General features: G+C 50.6%; 1 protein-coding gene across 5 annotated transcripts in view; it reads right to left on the bottom strand.

The window, feature by feature from the left end:
• The window catches only part of SRPX2 (sushi repeat containing protein X-linked 2), a 19,742-nt gene extending 3,255 nt beyond the window's left edge, over positions 1-16,487 (bottom strand). For 3 of the 5 annotated variants that reach the window (XM_025207437.1, XM_025207440.1, XM_025207441.1), the window contains exons 1-10: positions 14,141-14,271; positions 11,868-12,059; positions 8,166-8,249; positions 7,069-7,260; positions 5,814-5,990; positions 5,151-5,277; positions 4,889-5,010; positions 4,521-4,700; positions 2,073-2,206; positions 1,872-1,993 (exon numbers count right to left, since the gene is read on the bottom strand). In XM_025207437.1, coding sequence (XP_025063222.1) covers positions 1,872-1,993; positions 2,073-2,206; positions 4,521-4,700; positions 4,889-5,010; positions 5,151-5,277; positions 5,814-5,990; positions 7,069-7,260; positions 8,166-8,249; positions 11,868-11,937 — 1,208 coding nt within the window. In that variant the 5' untranslated portion in view covers positions 11,938-12,059; positions 14,141-14,271. Of the gene's footprint in view, positions 1-1,871; positions 1,994-2,072; positions 2,207-4,520; positions 4,701-4,888; positions 5,011-5,150; positions 5,278-5,813; positions 5,991-7,068; positions 7,261-8,165; positions 8,250-11,867; positions 12,060-13,022; positions 13,145-14,140; positions 14,272-16,362 lie in introns of those variants that run through there. The other 2 variants (XM_025207439.1, XM_025207438.1) reach the window with 2 other exon arrangements.
• Positions 16,488-16,523: the final 36 nt, after the last annotated feature.

Below are 16,523 nucleotides of genomic sequence, written 5' to 3'. Positions count from 1 at the left end.
TGATTCGTTAGAGGCAGGTCCTGTCAGACCAACCTGGTGGCCTTCTATGACCAGGTCACAAAATCCTTAGACGCAGGGGTTGCAGCGGACATAGTGTCGAAGGCCTTCCTGAAGTCCAGAAAGACTCTCTCTCACCCCATTCACATTAAAAAACTAGCGGACTGTGGCATCCACACCTACACAGTTAAATGGGTCACTAACTGGCTGGAGGGTCGCACCCAGGGTGTGGTGGTGGATGGGTCATTTTCGACCTGGAGGGATGTGGGCAGTGGGGTCCCCCAGGGCTCAGTCCTTGGACCCGCACTGTTCAACATCTTCATCAGTGACATGGACGAGGGTCTAAAAAGCACCCTGTTAAAATTTGCTGACGACACTAAGATGTGGGGGGGGGGATGTGGGCACGTTAGAAGGGAGGAATAGGCTGCAATTGGACCTAGACAGGTTACAGAGGTGGGCGGATGAGAACAGGCTGGGTTTCAACACTGACAATTGCAGGGTACTGCACCTGGGGAGGAAGAACCAGCAGCATACCTACAGGTTGGGGAAGTCCCTTCTCGTCAGTGCAGAGGCAGAACAGGATCTTGCAATCATTATTGATGCCAAAATGGATGTGGGCTGACAGTGTGGGGACACGGTCAGGAAAGCCAACCACACCTTGTCATGCATCCACAGATGCATCTCAAGCAGGCCCAAAGAGGTGATCCTTCCCCTCTATGTGACACTGGTCAGGCCGCAGTTGGAGTACTGCCTCCAGTTCTGGGCGCTGCACTTCAGGATGGACGTGGACAGCATTGAGAGGGCTCAGAGAAGGGCCACCCACATGATCAGGGGGCAGCAAGGCAGGCCCTACGAGCAGAGGCTAAGGGACCTGAACCTGTTCAGCCTCCACAAGAGAAGGCTGAGGGGGGAATCTAGTGGCCTGTTACAAACTAGTCAGGGGGGCCCAGCAGGCATTGGGGGAGTCCCTGTTCCCCCAAACACTACCAGGAGTGACTAGAAATAACGGTCACAAGCTGGCAGAAGGTAGATTCAGACTAGACATCAGGAGGCGCTACTTCACTGTCAGGGTGGCTAGGATCTGGGACCAACTTTCAAGCGAAGTGGTGCTCGCTCCTACCCTGGGGGTCTTTAAGAGGAGGTTAGACGAACACCTTGCTGGGGTCATTTGACCACAGTGCTCTTTCCTGCCATGGCAAGGGGTTGGACTTGATGATCTGCTCAGGTCCTTTCTGACCCTACCAACTATGAAACTATGAGAGTTTAGCACCTCCTGTCTTGTTGGCAACATGACCCTGTGCTGTTTGCTTGTCTAAATGACTACAGTCTACCTGCCCTGCTCTAGCTGCCATTTCAAGGTCAGTGCTCCCCAGGCCAGTCTCCTGTTGGAGCAGGACAGTTGAAGAGACCCTAGGTTATTCCGAGTAGCTTGGTACAATCCAGCCACAACCACATGCTGCAGTATGGTACAGCAGCAGGGCTTGTCTCTCTTTCCAACCCTGCACAGCTCAAGGCAGCAGTGCTGGCAGCCCAGCTCCCCAGGGCACTGTGGCTGTCCCCCATGCTCAAAGCAGGGTTTGAATAGCCAGTGCTTGAGTGTCAGGGTGTGTTTTACCTACAGTAGGTGTCTCCTGGAGTGATTTCACCCACCCCATTCAGTACTGGAGATAACAGCAGGGATTTCAGTCCCACCTGCATATGACCCCACCACCTCAGCAAAGGCAGCAGCAGCAGCTCTTGCTAGAAGCAGCCAGTGCTCCACCAGCCCCGCACTATCAACATGCTACAGCCACCAGCTGATTTGGGTTCTGTAGTCCTGCCTCTGATCTCTTTGCAGTTGTTCTTCCCACTGCCCCAACAGCTATTGCTGGTACCTGAGCTGCTCAATGATGCTGGCTGAGAGCTGCTGTTCCTGGATGCGTCCCACCTCATGGGGAGGCTGCCCCACCAGCTCGATGATGGTGATGTGACGTAGGTCCAGCCCACAGGTGGCTTGCTAAGGAGAAGAGCAGAGTAGATCAGAGGGCACTAGCTGGGGGTGTGGAGGGGGGTTACATCAGGGGAAGGGGCTTCACCTGCAGCATAGCAATCTGCATCTTGTAGAAGCGGTCAGAGGGATCAGGAGCAGAGACAATCAGGAGCCGGCGTTTCTCAAAGAACTGATCAAGGAGGCTTGCTGCTGAGTTCACATCCACATTGATCTGCATGGCTGAAGCAAGGAAGGTTAGAACTGAGCACAAATGAGGCCCTCTCCCCCCACCCCTCCCTGCATTTTCTAGCTTCGCCTACCCCATAACCAGCACTTATGTCTCTTTTCCCAGGATGAGGTATCTTCCCCAGACTCTGACTTCTGTTCACTCTCCCAGCAGGAAGCATGTTGCCAGCATCTCCAGCACAGGGTAGAAAATATCCTAGGAGGAGTCACCCCACAGACCTGAGTCACAGCCCTTGGGGCAATTTACATTGAGACTGTGGAGAAGGGACCCAGAAATGCAGCAGGCTGGGGCTTGTAGGTGCTTTTAGTCTCTAGGCAGGCTAGGTTCTTTGACTAGATGTGATAGCTTTTAGTCTCTAACCACTAGGTGGCAAGGGAGCAGGTCATAGGTGCTGAGATCCATCTTTCTGTAGAGATTTGGCCTGCAGCAATGACGCTCACTGTGACCGAGCTGTACAGATCAATAAGGAAGCTCCATCGATAATGCAGCAGGCTCCATCTGCCTGGTGAGGAACAAATCCTCCTCGCCTGTCCATGGAAACCAAGGCAGCCCTGGGCACACAAGAATGCCAGAGAGACCAACCTCCCACTCTCTAGATTTGGCTAGATGGTTGTGGTTTTCTTTTGGCCACTGCTGTGATAATGGATAATGTATTGTGTCGGGGTTGACGGTAGTTTTACTAAGATTCATAAATGTTTGGGTCAGCAGGGACCTTAGCAGATCATTGAGTCTGACCCCCTGCACCGGGCAGGAAAGAGCGCTGGGGTCAGATGACCCCAGCCAGGTGTATGTCTAGCCTCCTGAGGTTTGGATTGTATAAGATGGTTTGGATAGGGATGGTCCTGCCTCTGGCAGGGGGCTGGACTAGATGACCCACAGAGGACCCTTCCAGCCCACCTGCTCTATGATTTGATGAATGTGTTAGCTCTGCAGGCATGCCCCCACCAGGAGGTGCTTGCCAGTGTCTGAACCAGTGGCTGAAACCAGTAAGGGTCTGGATCTCTGTCCGCTTGTCTGGACTTGCCCTTGATTTGCTTTGGGAAACGTGAGAGGAGCAGCAGTACTCGGTGTTGTAAGCAATGGTGGATGCAGGGATGTGACCAGGGGCCTTCTGTCTAGCCCAGTCTAGGGAGGGCTGGGGGGGGTTAGTCTTATTCTGTGCCCAGGACTCTCCTGGTTTCTATGGAGACACAAGGGGGATTTGCTCTCAGACAGGCAGCATTCGGTTTACAGGGCAATCAGATGTAGGTCGTGAGGTGCAGCCCTCCCCGGGGGCTTGCAGGGCTCCACTGCAGGTTTGGGTTTAGCTCTGGCTTGTTATGTGGAGAGGAGCCAGTTATAAAATAGATTCCAGCTTTCCCAGAGGTCAAGCAGGTGGGGCTGAGGGCTTGGATTGGGCCCTGATATGTTGCTGAGAAATGAAACATGAGACTGTAGAGCCCAGCTTTACCCCTGGGCCCTCTCCCTGCTGGCCTGGGTGACATTAACAGCAAGAGAAATAAAGTATCAAATCTCTACTCTGGGAGTGAACTTGGAGTGAGGGGCTATTGGGCCAAGCCAGAGCCAGAAGGAGAGGCCTGGTGACCACCAGGGAATGCAGTGCTATGCTGTTCCTTTCCCCTTATCTCATCCACCTGAAAACCTGAACCCTCTCCTCACAGGACAGGTCTCATTTGGGCCTCTGGGGGTTGTTTCACAAGGCTGCAGGTGGCTAGTGACCTGGGGTCTCTCTTCTGTGCACTTAACCAAGAATTTGGAACACCTGAACAAGACGGTCCTGCCTGCCCCTGTCCCTGGTGGGATGCAAAGGCCTGTGCTGGCTCAGACATGGCTGCAGGAGTCCTGGCAGAACTGTGGGCAGAGGCTTGGCCTGTGCACTGGAGACAACTGGAAACCTCCCCTACCTGCTGTGGATGATCACCAGTGGGTGACATGATGTCTGAGAGGGACCCAGTGAAGTTTCTCCACCTCTTGGCATATGACAGGGTCTTGGCTCTCCCCTCTCTCACTTCTGTAAATGTCTTCAACTGTAGATATAAGGGAGCTCCTATTCTTAGAGGAATATAACTCCTGTTGCAGTGAAGCCCATGCAAGGAGGCAGCCCATGCTCTGAGTAAGGTACCTTGCTAACTGATGTTAGGGCCTTGACTCCTGGCACTTGGGTATGTGACATATGGCAGGTGGCACTAAGGGTGCTGTCTGGTTCTTCAACCTTGTTCCAGTTGCCTCACAAGACACAGGCCAGTCTTCCCTGGGGAGAGCATCACCGTGCATGTGTCCCTCCTTGTGATTCCATGCAACACTTACGCACACAAGTAGGCTGTGATCCTGACCACTGGTGACTGGACTGACAGATGCGTGAGGGGGTTCCTTGGCGATCGTAGCCCCCATCACAGAAGTAGTTGCACATGGCGCCATAGTTATTGCCTGCAGAGGTGCAGCTGAGGTAGCCATTCTGCGGTGGCTTCAGCACAGGGCAGCGACTCACTGTGAAAGGGAAAGCTGGGGTCAAGGAGAAGCATGAAATACACTCACATCTTTCAGAGTACAGAGCCAGCAAGCCTCCCTGGGGCTGAGGGAAACTGGAAGCCCTTTAGAGGTCCCACCTGTCCTGGGAGTGAGTGAGACTGCCCCTTCAGCCAGGGATCACAGGACAGGGGTGACTTCTCCCTCACCTTGAACTCTGACAACAAATTTGCAGCTGGCTCGGTTGTAAGCCTGATCGTAGGCGGTGTAACGAATAACATGCTCCCCTTCTGGAAACTCAGACCCAGGTTCTGGGCCCCGCAGTGTCACACTGAACCAAGAAAGAGAGAGTGTGCATGCCTCAGGATGCATGATACTGCAGTGTTTTGATCCCAAAACAGATTTCAAGGCTGCAAAGCCATCATAAATGCATGTGGGCCAAGGGTTGGAGTGCCCACTCCTCCTGCTCACCGTTTGATGATGCCATCAGCAGAGTCCTTCACATGAGGGGGGTCCCAGTACACAGTGGCTGTCAGTTTCTCTGGCTCTGCTATCCTCTCTCGTGAGTCGGGACATCGGATCTTGGGGGGCTCAATGTCTGCTCAAGCAAAGCAGAAATAAACAGGGTAACTGTGTAGGCCAGGTGGATAGTACAAAACAGGTGAGGATTGAGGGAGATGCTGGGAAGAGACAATAAAAGTCACAGGGGCATCAGGAGTCAGGATGCCACCCAGAACAGACCAGGGAGACAGCAGTGCCCCTGGCTTAAGAGCTGTAATAGCCCAGAGGGACAATAATATCCAGCAACAGGGAGGTAGGGCCTATCCCACATTGCAAAGATGTATGCTCCTGGGGCACGCAACCTATCTAAACCATGGAGACAACAATGCCTTTGAGGAGGTGAAGCAGGAGAAACCATGGGGAAATTACCTTGACCCAGCAGTGTCATGTTCCCAGGGGTAGTGATCTGGGATTATCTGGGTTTAGTTGTATCCTGGAAGCAGGCATGGGAAATATAGCATGTGGCTAACAGAATCTCTGTGGAGCAGGCACTGGGGATGAATTCTGGAGCATGTGCCCAGGGTGAGCTGGGCACATGCTCCATGGTTGTGAGGATGGCAGGGTGAGATTTACCTACACAGATTGGCTCACTGACACTCCATCGCCCATCTTCCATACACATCCGTGTGCGGTCACCCTCCAGCTGGTACCCCGGGAGGCAGGCATAGTCACAACGAGAGTCCACCAGTACCCCTGCTGTGCACTGGTAGGAACCATAGTGCAATGCTGGCAGCACGTGGCACCGGATCTCTGCAACAAAAAGAGCAGATCTGCTCAGCAGATGTTGGAGATATTACTGCTGGAAACATCTGATTCAGGACTGCTTAGGCCAGACAGCTTGCAGGTCTTAATGCCTCCATGATGACAGAATTGATGGAATTCCAGGAGAAAATCTCATGGAAAAACTCCAGAAGGGGGAGCAGGAGGTAGAAAGGACATGGTGACAAAGAGCTGATTGTGCATGCAGCCAGACACTCCAGTAAGGGGGTCTTAGAAGAACTTAGGGGAAGAGACTGATTCTCTATGTGTGCTCCAGGGGCCAGGGTGCCCCTCGGATCTCTTCACAGTGTGGGACAGAATGGTGGGTCTCTCAACATGTGCCATCATCTGTCTATCACCAGCATAGTGTAGCCATGAGTCAGGCCTCAAAAAAAATCATGAGACTAGCTCATAAATCATGAGATTAGAATACTAATACAGGGGTTATTTTATTTGTCTGATGTGCTGGGAGCTGGGAAGGTGTCTTGGTCATGTGCTTTGGCTTGGAACTAGGAATGTGAAGTTAGGAACTTCCCTTCTCAATGAAAGCTGAATTTTCTCTAATCACTTGAATCCAGGAGCTGGAGCATTACAAGAAACAGTAGCTATCATAAGCATTGTGATAAAATTGAGAGAGATGGCAACACTGTCATTTGGTTTTAACCAAATACAGCTTCAAAGGCTGCCTCCCTCACCCACTTCCTGTCCCTTCTCTGTCAAATGATTTCTGTGGTGTAAAAACCAATAACAATTAAAATAGAAGGCAACAAAGGTACTGCAGGGGCTGCAGCCAAGCAAGAGGAGTGGGCAAGTGCTGACAAGGTGAGACCAGTAGGGACTGCCAGCAGTGAGGGGAAACTGGATCTGAGTAGAACCAAGGTGCAGCATTCAGGGACAGGAAGCAGCACAAGTACCAGAGCCATGTGCAGTGTGTAATAGCAAGCTCATTTTCTTCTCTCCTGATTCCTCTGTAACCCATGCACTGTGGTCACCTCGCTCTGGCATGTTCTCAGGCACTAGACAGAATGTCACATGCTTGCACACAACATCATATGTCTGCAGCACTTACGTCTACAGTAGGCCATCCCAGACCAGTGACGGCTTGGCAAGCACTGCACCGACCTCTGCCCGAAGAGCCGGAAGCCTCGATCACAGGACAGTTCACAGCGTGTCCCCAGGCTGCTGCGGTAATTCCCTCCCAGGGGAGAGTAGCAGATTGCCTCTCCATGGTGGATGCTTAATGGGTAGCACCACTGAGGCACTAAGGAGACATAGAGGGGAGGGTATTGCAGGGGTTATTGTGCCAGTTTAGGCCATGGGAAATATGGATTCAATTCCTCACTCCACCACAGCCTTCCTAGAGGGCCCCCGCAGGCTGCTTAGCTACGCACCTCAGTTCCCATCTGTGCTATGAGGAAAATGGCATCTGCCTCACAGGGCTCTTGGGAGAATGAATCCTTTGAAAATGACAACATGCTCACATTAGGGGTAATGGGCTCACATGAGTACCTAAGGCAGGGCAGAGGTGTATCTTATAGACTAACAGAATCAGATGCATAAGCTTTCGTGAGCAATGCTCACTTTGTCAGATGCTATAGGGAGTTTTTATACAACTCTGATTCAGTCAGTCCAGGGCTGCTCAACCCCCAGCCTGTGGGCCAGATCCAGTCCATGACACTATGTCATCACAGGCCCATGGGTCTTCCCATGTAGGGTGGCATGAGGCCCAATCCCAGCATGCAGGGCTGGGTGGAGATGGCTTGGGGCCCCGGTGCCTGATCCCAGTCCCAGCATGTGGGGTCTGATCTGGCCCATGGAGTGGTCCCACAGGTCTCATTTGGCCCACGTGGCCAAAATGTTGAGCATTACTGAGTTGGTCTACAAGGTGCATCTCTACCCAGCCTTCTGCCTGATTTCAGACTCATACGACTAACTACCTCTCTCTGCTCATTAGTACTTAAGGATAGAGCAGGAAGGAGGGGAACCAGTGTTCCAGAAGGGGACTGTTCTACCTTGGAATACGTGACTCATGGCAAGGGCTTAAGCAGCATGATGCAGCATATAGCTGGTTATACCAAAGTCTAAATGATTGGGTGCCCAGCCCCATGAGACCTCCTTTGCTGGAGATACTGACAGCCATGAGGGTGGTCAGTAAGAAGTTGTTACCTCGGTAGTCCAGGGTTGGAGTGTGCGGTGTCTCCTCTACATACACTTCATTGTTGTATGTCTCAGCAGCATGGTAGCCAGAGCCTGGGGAGGGAGAAGAGACAGAAGAGAATGAGAAGGTGGCATTCCCTGCCTAGGCACCTTATTTCTACTGGCCAGGCTGGGACTAATCCTCAGGTCACGTCACTGCACTTAACAGGCACTTACTTCGGTCTGCACAGAAGTGGTTACACGAGCTCTCCCTGAGGTCAGGCTCTGGGAAATTTTCCATCTCAGGAACCCCTGGGAGTAAATCTGCTTCCTTAAGTGACCTGTCCCAACACGAGTCCTGAGAGGACCTGGTATGTGGGAACCCTCTCCTGACACTGCTCCTCTCTCTACTCACAGCATTCCCAGCCCTTTTAAAATACCATCTTTGTCCCCCAGGCAACCTGTAATCCCTGCTCCTTCCTGTAGTCTCCTTGGTACCCAAGAATGTTTTGCAGAGACAGAGGCGGAACTGAAAGGTGGGATGGGAGGCTGCCTCTCCACAGCCTTGTTGGAGTCACCTCCCTTGGTGCGAGGTGGGTGTAAGATATTGCAGTTTAGGGATGGTAGCACTTCACACCAGAGACTATGCAGTATGGAGCAAGGAGGAATCAGGCATCTTGAACACACTGCAGGTGGAAGACAGTCCAGAATGAGAACGGACCTGTAGTGCAATCAGCCACAAAAGTGCAAACAGCTGCACAGCTTAGCCCAGAACACAGTAGGCATCATTCTTCTTTTTGCCTGCATCTGACTCTCTCCAACCAGCAGTGCCCTTGTTTCAGGTCCTCCAGTGTCACAGCCACAGCAAAGAGCTGAAAAGGGAACATATATCTGTGCAGAGGGCTCTTCCCCTCCCCAACCTGAGTTGGCAGTGACATGTCTGTGTGGCTGGCACTGTCCAGCAGACTAAACAGCCTGACTGCCAGATTAATTTATTACAGGAAATCAGTGTCAGAGCTGAGCTTGGAAAGAGGACAAGCCAGTTCTTTCATGAACAAGATTCCAGGAAGCCTTCCTTCTGATCACTCCATTCGAATGCCTCCTGATAGTTGTTCAAACAGGGCTGGCCTGTTCATTCAGTTTTATGGAGAACAGGGAGCCCTTCCTAGGTTAGGCCTGGTTCTAGTCTGGCCTCCCTGTGGCAGGCCAGGGCTGAATCAGCAAAGAAAATGAACTGCCCGCTCATCTCAGGAGGAGGCTGGGTGGGGCAGTGGGGCAGCAGTGTGGGGAACTTCACTCAATCTGGAAAGGGATAGTGCCTTTGGGCGAAGGAAAGAAATGGTGAGTCAAGACAATATGCACCTCTCACAGCTGGATGCAGTGATTCCCCCCAGGGCAGAACTGGAGTCCACTGGTGGGGCTGTTGGGGGAATGCCCAGCACTGAAAGGAAACTGAGCCCTAATTCCTCTCTCAGCCTGGGGTCGGGGGGGAGACAGGGAAGAGTGGCACTTCAATGGAGTTCAGGCTTGACATTCCCCCACACTGAAAGGAAGAGAGCCCCCTTAGCGGAAAGTTTGGGGTCTCCTTAGGAGCCATAAGGAGGCCCAGGGAGACCACAAATTTTTCCTAGTCCTGGTCAGTGCCTGCCCCTGGAGCCCAAATGAATGATATAGACTGACTGGGGACATTCCCCGGCTGTGAGATAGTGTTTCCGTTGGATTTCCTTTCCTTCCAGCCAGCTAATTTCACTCCTCCCCCGCTTCCCTTTCTTTCCCTCACTATTTCTGTTTCCGTGAGTGAGCACACTTATTTTCACTCCTATTTTTAGTCTTTGTCCCCCAGATGTCATTTTGGTATTAGTCTTGAAACTGAATCCCTGTACTGAGCAGAATCCCAGATGTTTCTCAAGAAATGAGTCAGCCAATCCAGGCTCCTGAATGAAAAGACTGGTGAGAGGGAATCTCAGCCTGGAATGAGCAGGGAGAGCATGTGGCCCTGGCTCCCTCCAGCATTATGGACTTGGGAGACAGCAGATTAAGTCTTGTGGAAAACCACTCTGCGTCTCCACCACATTCTCTCTGCTCTGGCTGCACTTGGCTTTCCTTCTACTCTTCCCTGCTCTAAATCCTTGGTTTAAAAGGAGAAGTGTTGCTGCTTGAGCACAAAGTAGCAGCAGCCTCTCTAAAAAGCCTCTACTGCTCTGAGAAAATCTTTATGACTTCCAACAGTATAATGCCCCCTCTTCTGCCCTGCTCTTCTGAATGTACAATTCCCTTCATCCCAAAGCCTTTCCTATGCTACACCACACTGCTGAAATCCAGCCACCTCCTCGTGGGACCACACCAGCACACAATGAGCAGAATGGTCCACATTGGTTAGGATGCTGGAGCAAGTCCTGGCTCTGCTGCGAAGCTGTGAGAGCTTTCACACCCACTCAAAGCAAACAGCACTTTGGCTTCAAGGCTCTCAAATGGCCAACTGCATAGAAATCAATGCATCTGCCTCACAGGGAGAGTGGGCTGATTCAGCCCTGCTCTGATTTGAATGAGCAGTTCCAGGGAGGCTGGTTATTATAATTTATTATAACCCTAATGTTGAGGTCACAGAGCCGTCCCCTTCAGGAGACAGTGACGCATACATGGAAAGCTGCTCTTTCATTCTCAGCCTGTATTTATTTAGTGATATAGTGTGGTGGCAGAGTAACAGAGCTAGGAGGATCTAAAGTATCACAAGTCTCTGAGAGAAAAGCAAGAGTGGGAGAAGAAACTGCAAATGGGAGAAGGGCCTTCCAGAGTGTTGTAGGGGCCTTTACAGGCTCCAGGGTCTCTTAATTGATAGCTGGGCAATGATGGATAAAGGGGTGCTGCTGGAAAGGACTGGATTTCTACAGCAAACAGGCTGCGGTGTTTTAGTTGGGTTGTTTTGCCCAGTCTGGGAAGAGGCTTGGGTTTTCCTTTGAATGCATGGTGCAGCTGTTCCAGACAAACAGTCGCCTGCCAAAAGTTCCACCAGAAGCTGAGAACAAACGGAAAAGTTTAGCTCCCACAATTGTAGCTGTGATGAGGAGTTTGCTATTTACTCATCTCTGGATGAGTTCCTAACCCAATGGGTTCTGCTGTCCTCTCTCTTCCCTCCCCCACCCTCAACAAGGCAGACACCTCAGCTCTCCTTGCTGCCTTGAGCAATCATGTCAGTCAGGCCCTGACTTCCTGGGCATCTGATTTCTTTATGCCTCATCTCCTCCCCTGTCTCTCCTCCCTTCTTTCTCTCATCTCAAGCTGCCTCTGATGCTCAGCAAACCCACCACACACATCAGGCGGGCAGGCCCGTTTTAAATGGCACGTTCCCCGATACCCCTGTCAGAGCTACTCAGCATCATCCTCACAGGGAAGAGCAAGGAGACTAAAAGCTGTTAAGGCTCCTTTGGCTTCCATCACACAGACTCCTTGACTTATTCTGATGCAGATGACCGTTCCCAAGGTTCCTGGAGGAAAAGGGGTGCTGAACTGACCTGGATTCCAGCAAATTTAGGATGCCCAGCCATGCTGTCTTTCTCCACTTTCTTCAATCTGCTCCTTTTGCTGTACCGTGCTTTGAACTACAGCTGTTCCCTGCTGCTTTATTCATGTATGCTGATACCCTGGGAGAGGCCTGCTAGCTAGATCCCAGTCTCCTTGCCTTTTAGCACCAGTTGGCATTGATCACCTTTCCTGCATAGGATGTACACTTACCTTCAAGCCAGGTGGAAGATACCAGCTTTGTGAGGAAAAGCAGCAGGAGTGGGGCAGCTTCTTGTGCCATCCCAGTGTGTGGGGATGGCTGAGCAGTAGCAGGAAGAATTGTGCCCGAGCTCTCTGATTGTTAGCAGGCAGACTACAGCTCCAGGAATCCAGAAAACAACAGAAACCACAAATCACTGGAGCCTAGAAAGAAGGGAAATGGATTTAAAACAGAACAGTGACCCCTGTTATAGCTTTAATAATGCACATGCACACACACACACATGCATGCATGCAAGCATGCATACACACGCACGTTTGTTCACTACCCCAGCTTTGCTTTCCTGCCCATACTGATGAGACCCAGATTTTTTCCAAGTTTGTCAATTACAAACATTCAAAAATCATGAGTCAGACCCTCAAAGTCATGAGATTTTGGAAAATAATAAATTACCCGGTGTTTTATTTTCCTTCTGTTTCTCTGAGCCTTCCAAATTTAAAATTTTTTCTCTGTAACCATAAGGTCTAGAAACTTTCTTTTAAAAAAAGAAGTTGAGATTCTCACATAGTCCCCTCACTCCTGGAGCTTGGTCTTTAAGAAAGAGCCAAAATGTCATGAGATGCATGACAAAATGGCATGAACCAACATCACTGTGTTCCTCCAACTCAGAGCATGACAGGTGTTGAAACTTGAAGGGAGCAATATTTGAAACCAGGTCCTGGGATTCTGCCAAACGATTCTAACCTAGGTCTATTCCTGTCCCAAATTAATCACAGTAGGACACATGGCGCATGTCTACATTAGGTGCTAACTGCGCAGTAGCCTAATAGTACTGTGCAGTAGCGCATCACAGCACCAACAGTGCTAATACACTACTGCGCAGTATTATTAGGCTAATGTGCAGTAGTGTCACTAAAAAGGTGTGCGACAGCTCTACTGTACAGTAACTACAGTTACTGCACATTTATTTAGTACTTGCTTATACAAGTACTAAATTAAATGCACAGTAACTACTGCATATTAATGAACATGTAGATGTGCCCAGGCAGAATCAAATTACTAGGCCCCTATTCCCCATTGTGCTATACTTTACATAGTCATTTCTACCAGTGCAGTGACTGAATGTCAGCATGCAAAGTGGAGGGGGGTGGGGGTTAAACACTTACTTTGTGCTGGTGTCAAGGACTGCACAAGGAACAGGGAACTGACCCAGTGTGAACAGGGTTCCAGAAGAGAGAATAAGAGCTTTCCAGGAGAGGGAAGCTAAACTCCCTAATTAGTACTACACCTGTCAAGAGCAAGAGAGGCTTGGATTTCTAGAGAAGGGACTCACTCCAGGCAATATGAGGAGAGTTTCTTTATGACTGACTCTCCCAATCTGTTTGCTGCTGGAGTTCTCACATTCAAGTTGTGGATCTTCCTCTTCTTTGCAGAACCAGGGAGCAGAGAGCAGATCAGTGAAACAAGAGCAGATGCCAGGGGCAAGGCAAACATCATTTACAGACAGACTGGGACAGATTTACTGCAGTTTCAGGTCAGTGCAAATGCACTAGAGTGTATGCTACATAAAGAAAGCAGTAAGGGGGCAATAGGTATAGACAGAAAGGGAACAGAAGACAGACAATGAAAGGAAGTAAATAAGATTGGTGCTGAGGATGGGAAAAGAGAGAAAAAGAAGTGGCTTTATGGAGAGAGACACAGGGATGGACTAAGGACCATCTTTGACAATAACCTGAGCTTGGCTGCATGAAGAACTTCTAAAGAGCACAGGAATGTGGCCAGATGGACATATGTGCTGCTGAACAGGTTAAAAAACAGACTTCAAGGGGGAGAGCAAGCAAGACAGAAACCTCAGCTCCTCCCTTATGATGCCGATCTATGTATTTACAAGCATTCCCTCCCCTTGCATTTCTGTTGTTCCAAACCCTCCACTAGCTTGTATCTAGGATTTTATGCCATGCTCATCATCATCAGGATACCTGAGCCCTTGTAGTGCCTCATCAAAGTAGAGCAGATGGTCATGCCTGCACTGCCACTTCACTGGCTGCTGCTCAGTGTCTCTACCTGCTATAATGAGAGGTGGAACCAGCTGCTGAGACTGTCCCCCTGACTCTGTGGAGGAAAGTGCCAGCGCTCTCACTGCACAGCATGCAGGGACATCTGTCTACAGCTTTGGCTCCACAGAAGGTCTCCTAGGCAGTGCCACTTAGTTACTGGTCTAGATCAAAAACTTTCTCCAGCCCTTGTGGATGGAGGTCAAACAGCTGATAAAAATGGATCTTACCTATTTCTTTGCTCTGCTCACTGTCCTCTCTCTCTCTTTCCTCTCAGCTTGTTCAGGAAACTTGTACTTTAGCTTTCCCGAAGTGAGTGGTTTGCTCCTGCATCCTCTGAGACACTACTAACACTGCCCGGATGTTCACGTCTGCATCTGCTAGACGTCCCCTTAAAGCTGTACTGTTCCTCAGAAAAGGGGAGGGGAAAAAAGAGAAGGTGGGGAAGAGGGCCCAGCAGTGGCCAAAGAGCTGCCTCTGGAGAAGGAGCGTATCAGTTAATGTGAAGTGAAGACCTAATGGGGGCAAGGGGTGCCTCTCCTTGGCCTGTTGCCTGGACATCCACTGATATCTACTGCAGCTGAGTTTGGGTCCACCTTCCAGGAGGTGAAATATTGAGGTCTGCGGATTCTGAGACTCAGCATGAGAAAGTTCTGCAAACCAGGATGCAGTAAAGCAGCATTTCACAGCCTCCAATGGGGGAGAAAGCCTCATGGGAGCTAATTCCCTCAGTACAAGAGTGGAAGGAGCACAGGTTCCCTAGGCAGGGAGTGCCTGACTGGGGTGTGGATAATCCATTCTAAACCATTTCCTTTAAAGAACCGGGCTCTGGCTTGACTTTCTGTATGTTACAGGCCAAAATCAAGTTTGGTGTAAATTCTGGTACCGGTTTATACCCAGACAACCTGGCCACAGTACTTTTTCATTACAGCAATCTGAAGAGTCACTGACAGACTGTGTAATGCCAGCCATCACAATACTTATATACTTAAAAACTGGCATGTCCCCACCTTATTTTCCCATTCCCATCCTTTCCACCTCAGCCTCTCCTTTTTTTTTTTTTTTTTACTAATATGCCTATGATAATGTCCTGTTCTCATTTAAATCACAACATTTTTTGATCAGCTCCTGAAAATACTTTTTACACACCCTTGCAAGGTAAGTAATTCTAATGATCCCTATGGAGAGACTACAGAGAATGTAAGGGATTTTTCCCAGGAAATGAGCCCCAGCAGAACTCATAAACTCTCAGCTCCCAGTCCTGTGCTCAGACCAGCAGAGTCTGCAGAATTCATCTTCTCAGTTGCATTTGGATAAATTCAGGGCACAGGAAAGATATTCTGAAAGGATCAACATCTGCTGGTCACAGTCATGAATATGACTAACCAGTGAATCCAGTCACCTATGGGATTAAGTAACTTCTATGGACTATAAGCAGCATTTTGTGGTCACAGAAGTGCTTTTCTGCATATCCAGGAGGCAGACTGCTGATCACCTCAGAGTGCTGCCAGCTGTTTCCAAGGGTAAACATTTTTAGTGGTAAATAGTTCTGTTTTCATTGAGAAGGTTGAGTGGATGTGGACGGTGATGGTGCCAATCTGGAAGGGAGCAGCTGTGTGAGTGACCCTGTCTACATTCTGCATGCAACTTGTCAGTCTGGTCCAGGGCCCATTCTGCAGGGGGATAGCCTGCAGTGCATGTCTGGATCCTTTACTGAAGGTATTCACTATAGTAATAGAAATCACGTCTGTGATCTGTGTTACCAAAAAACCTCAGAGTCCTGGTCACGGACCAGAACCGCATCGCACCAGGTGTTATACACAAACAGAACAAAATGATTGTCCTCTTGGTTCAAGACCACACAATGTAAGACAGGAGGCAATCAGCGGACACAGGCAGACAGCTAGGGAGTACTAGGAGACAAAGAGATGGTACTGGTCAGCGTAAGGCAGTTGTCAAGCACATGAGCAGCCTAACCGCTGTCATTTGAACATCCCAGTGCAACAAAGTTTTGAGGGGGACTAAGCAGAGCCTTGTGGCTGTATACAGGGAGCTCCTCTGAAGTGACAAGGAGCAGGTTTGAAGCACAGGAGACAGGTAGGGTGGGCATGGGGGGCGGGGTGCCCCCCTGAAATTGGCCACCGCTGGCTTCTGTGGGCAGTCGCCACTTGCCCCCCCGCCCTGCAACTGCTGCCAGCTTCTGCGAGCGGTTGCCACTTGCCACGCTGCCGCCCACAAACTGTGCCCCCCCAGTCTCAGGAGGCACCAGTCTCCCATGGTTTGAAGAGTTAATAAGTGTGGTGGAAGCACAGGGGCAACAGGGGCCGGGTGGAAGTGAACTCCTCACTGAGAGACTGAGTCAGCAGCGCCCTCGAAGGAGGAACAGGCCGGACTCTGCTCTAGAAACCAACTGTGAAGACTGAGCTTCAGAACAAGGATCGCGGTGTCTAACCTCCCCTCCTGCGGGTCCGGGATGAGCCGAGAGGGCAGTGCCAGGCCAGCGGAGGCCGACCCGAGCTGGCCTCGAGGTGAGGCTCTGCCCGGGTCGGATTAGGGCGGGACTGTGGCTGCGGCCAGACGCTGGGGCGCAGGAGCGGGTGCCAAGACCTCCTC

This window comes from Alligator sinensis, unplaced genomic scaffold (assembly GCF_000455745.1).
Source record: "Alligator sinensis unplaced genomic scaffold, ASM45574v1 scaffold387_1, whole genome shotgun sequence".
NCBI classification, from domain to species: Eukaryota; Metazoa; Chordata; order Crocodylia; family Alligatoridae; genus Alligator; species Alligator sinensis.
This window is presented reverse-complemented; position numbering and strand designations above follow the sequence as displayed.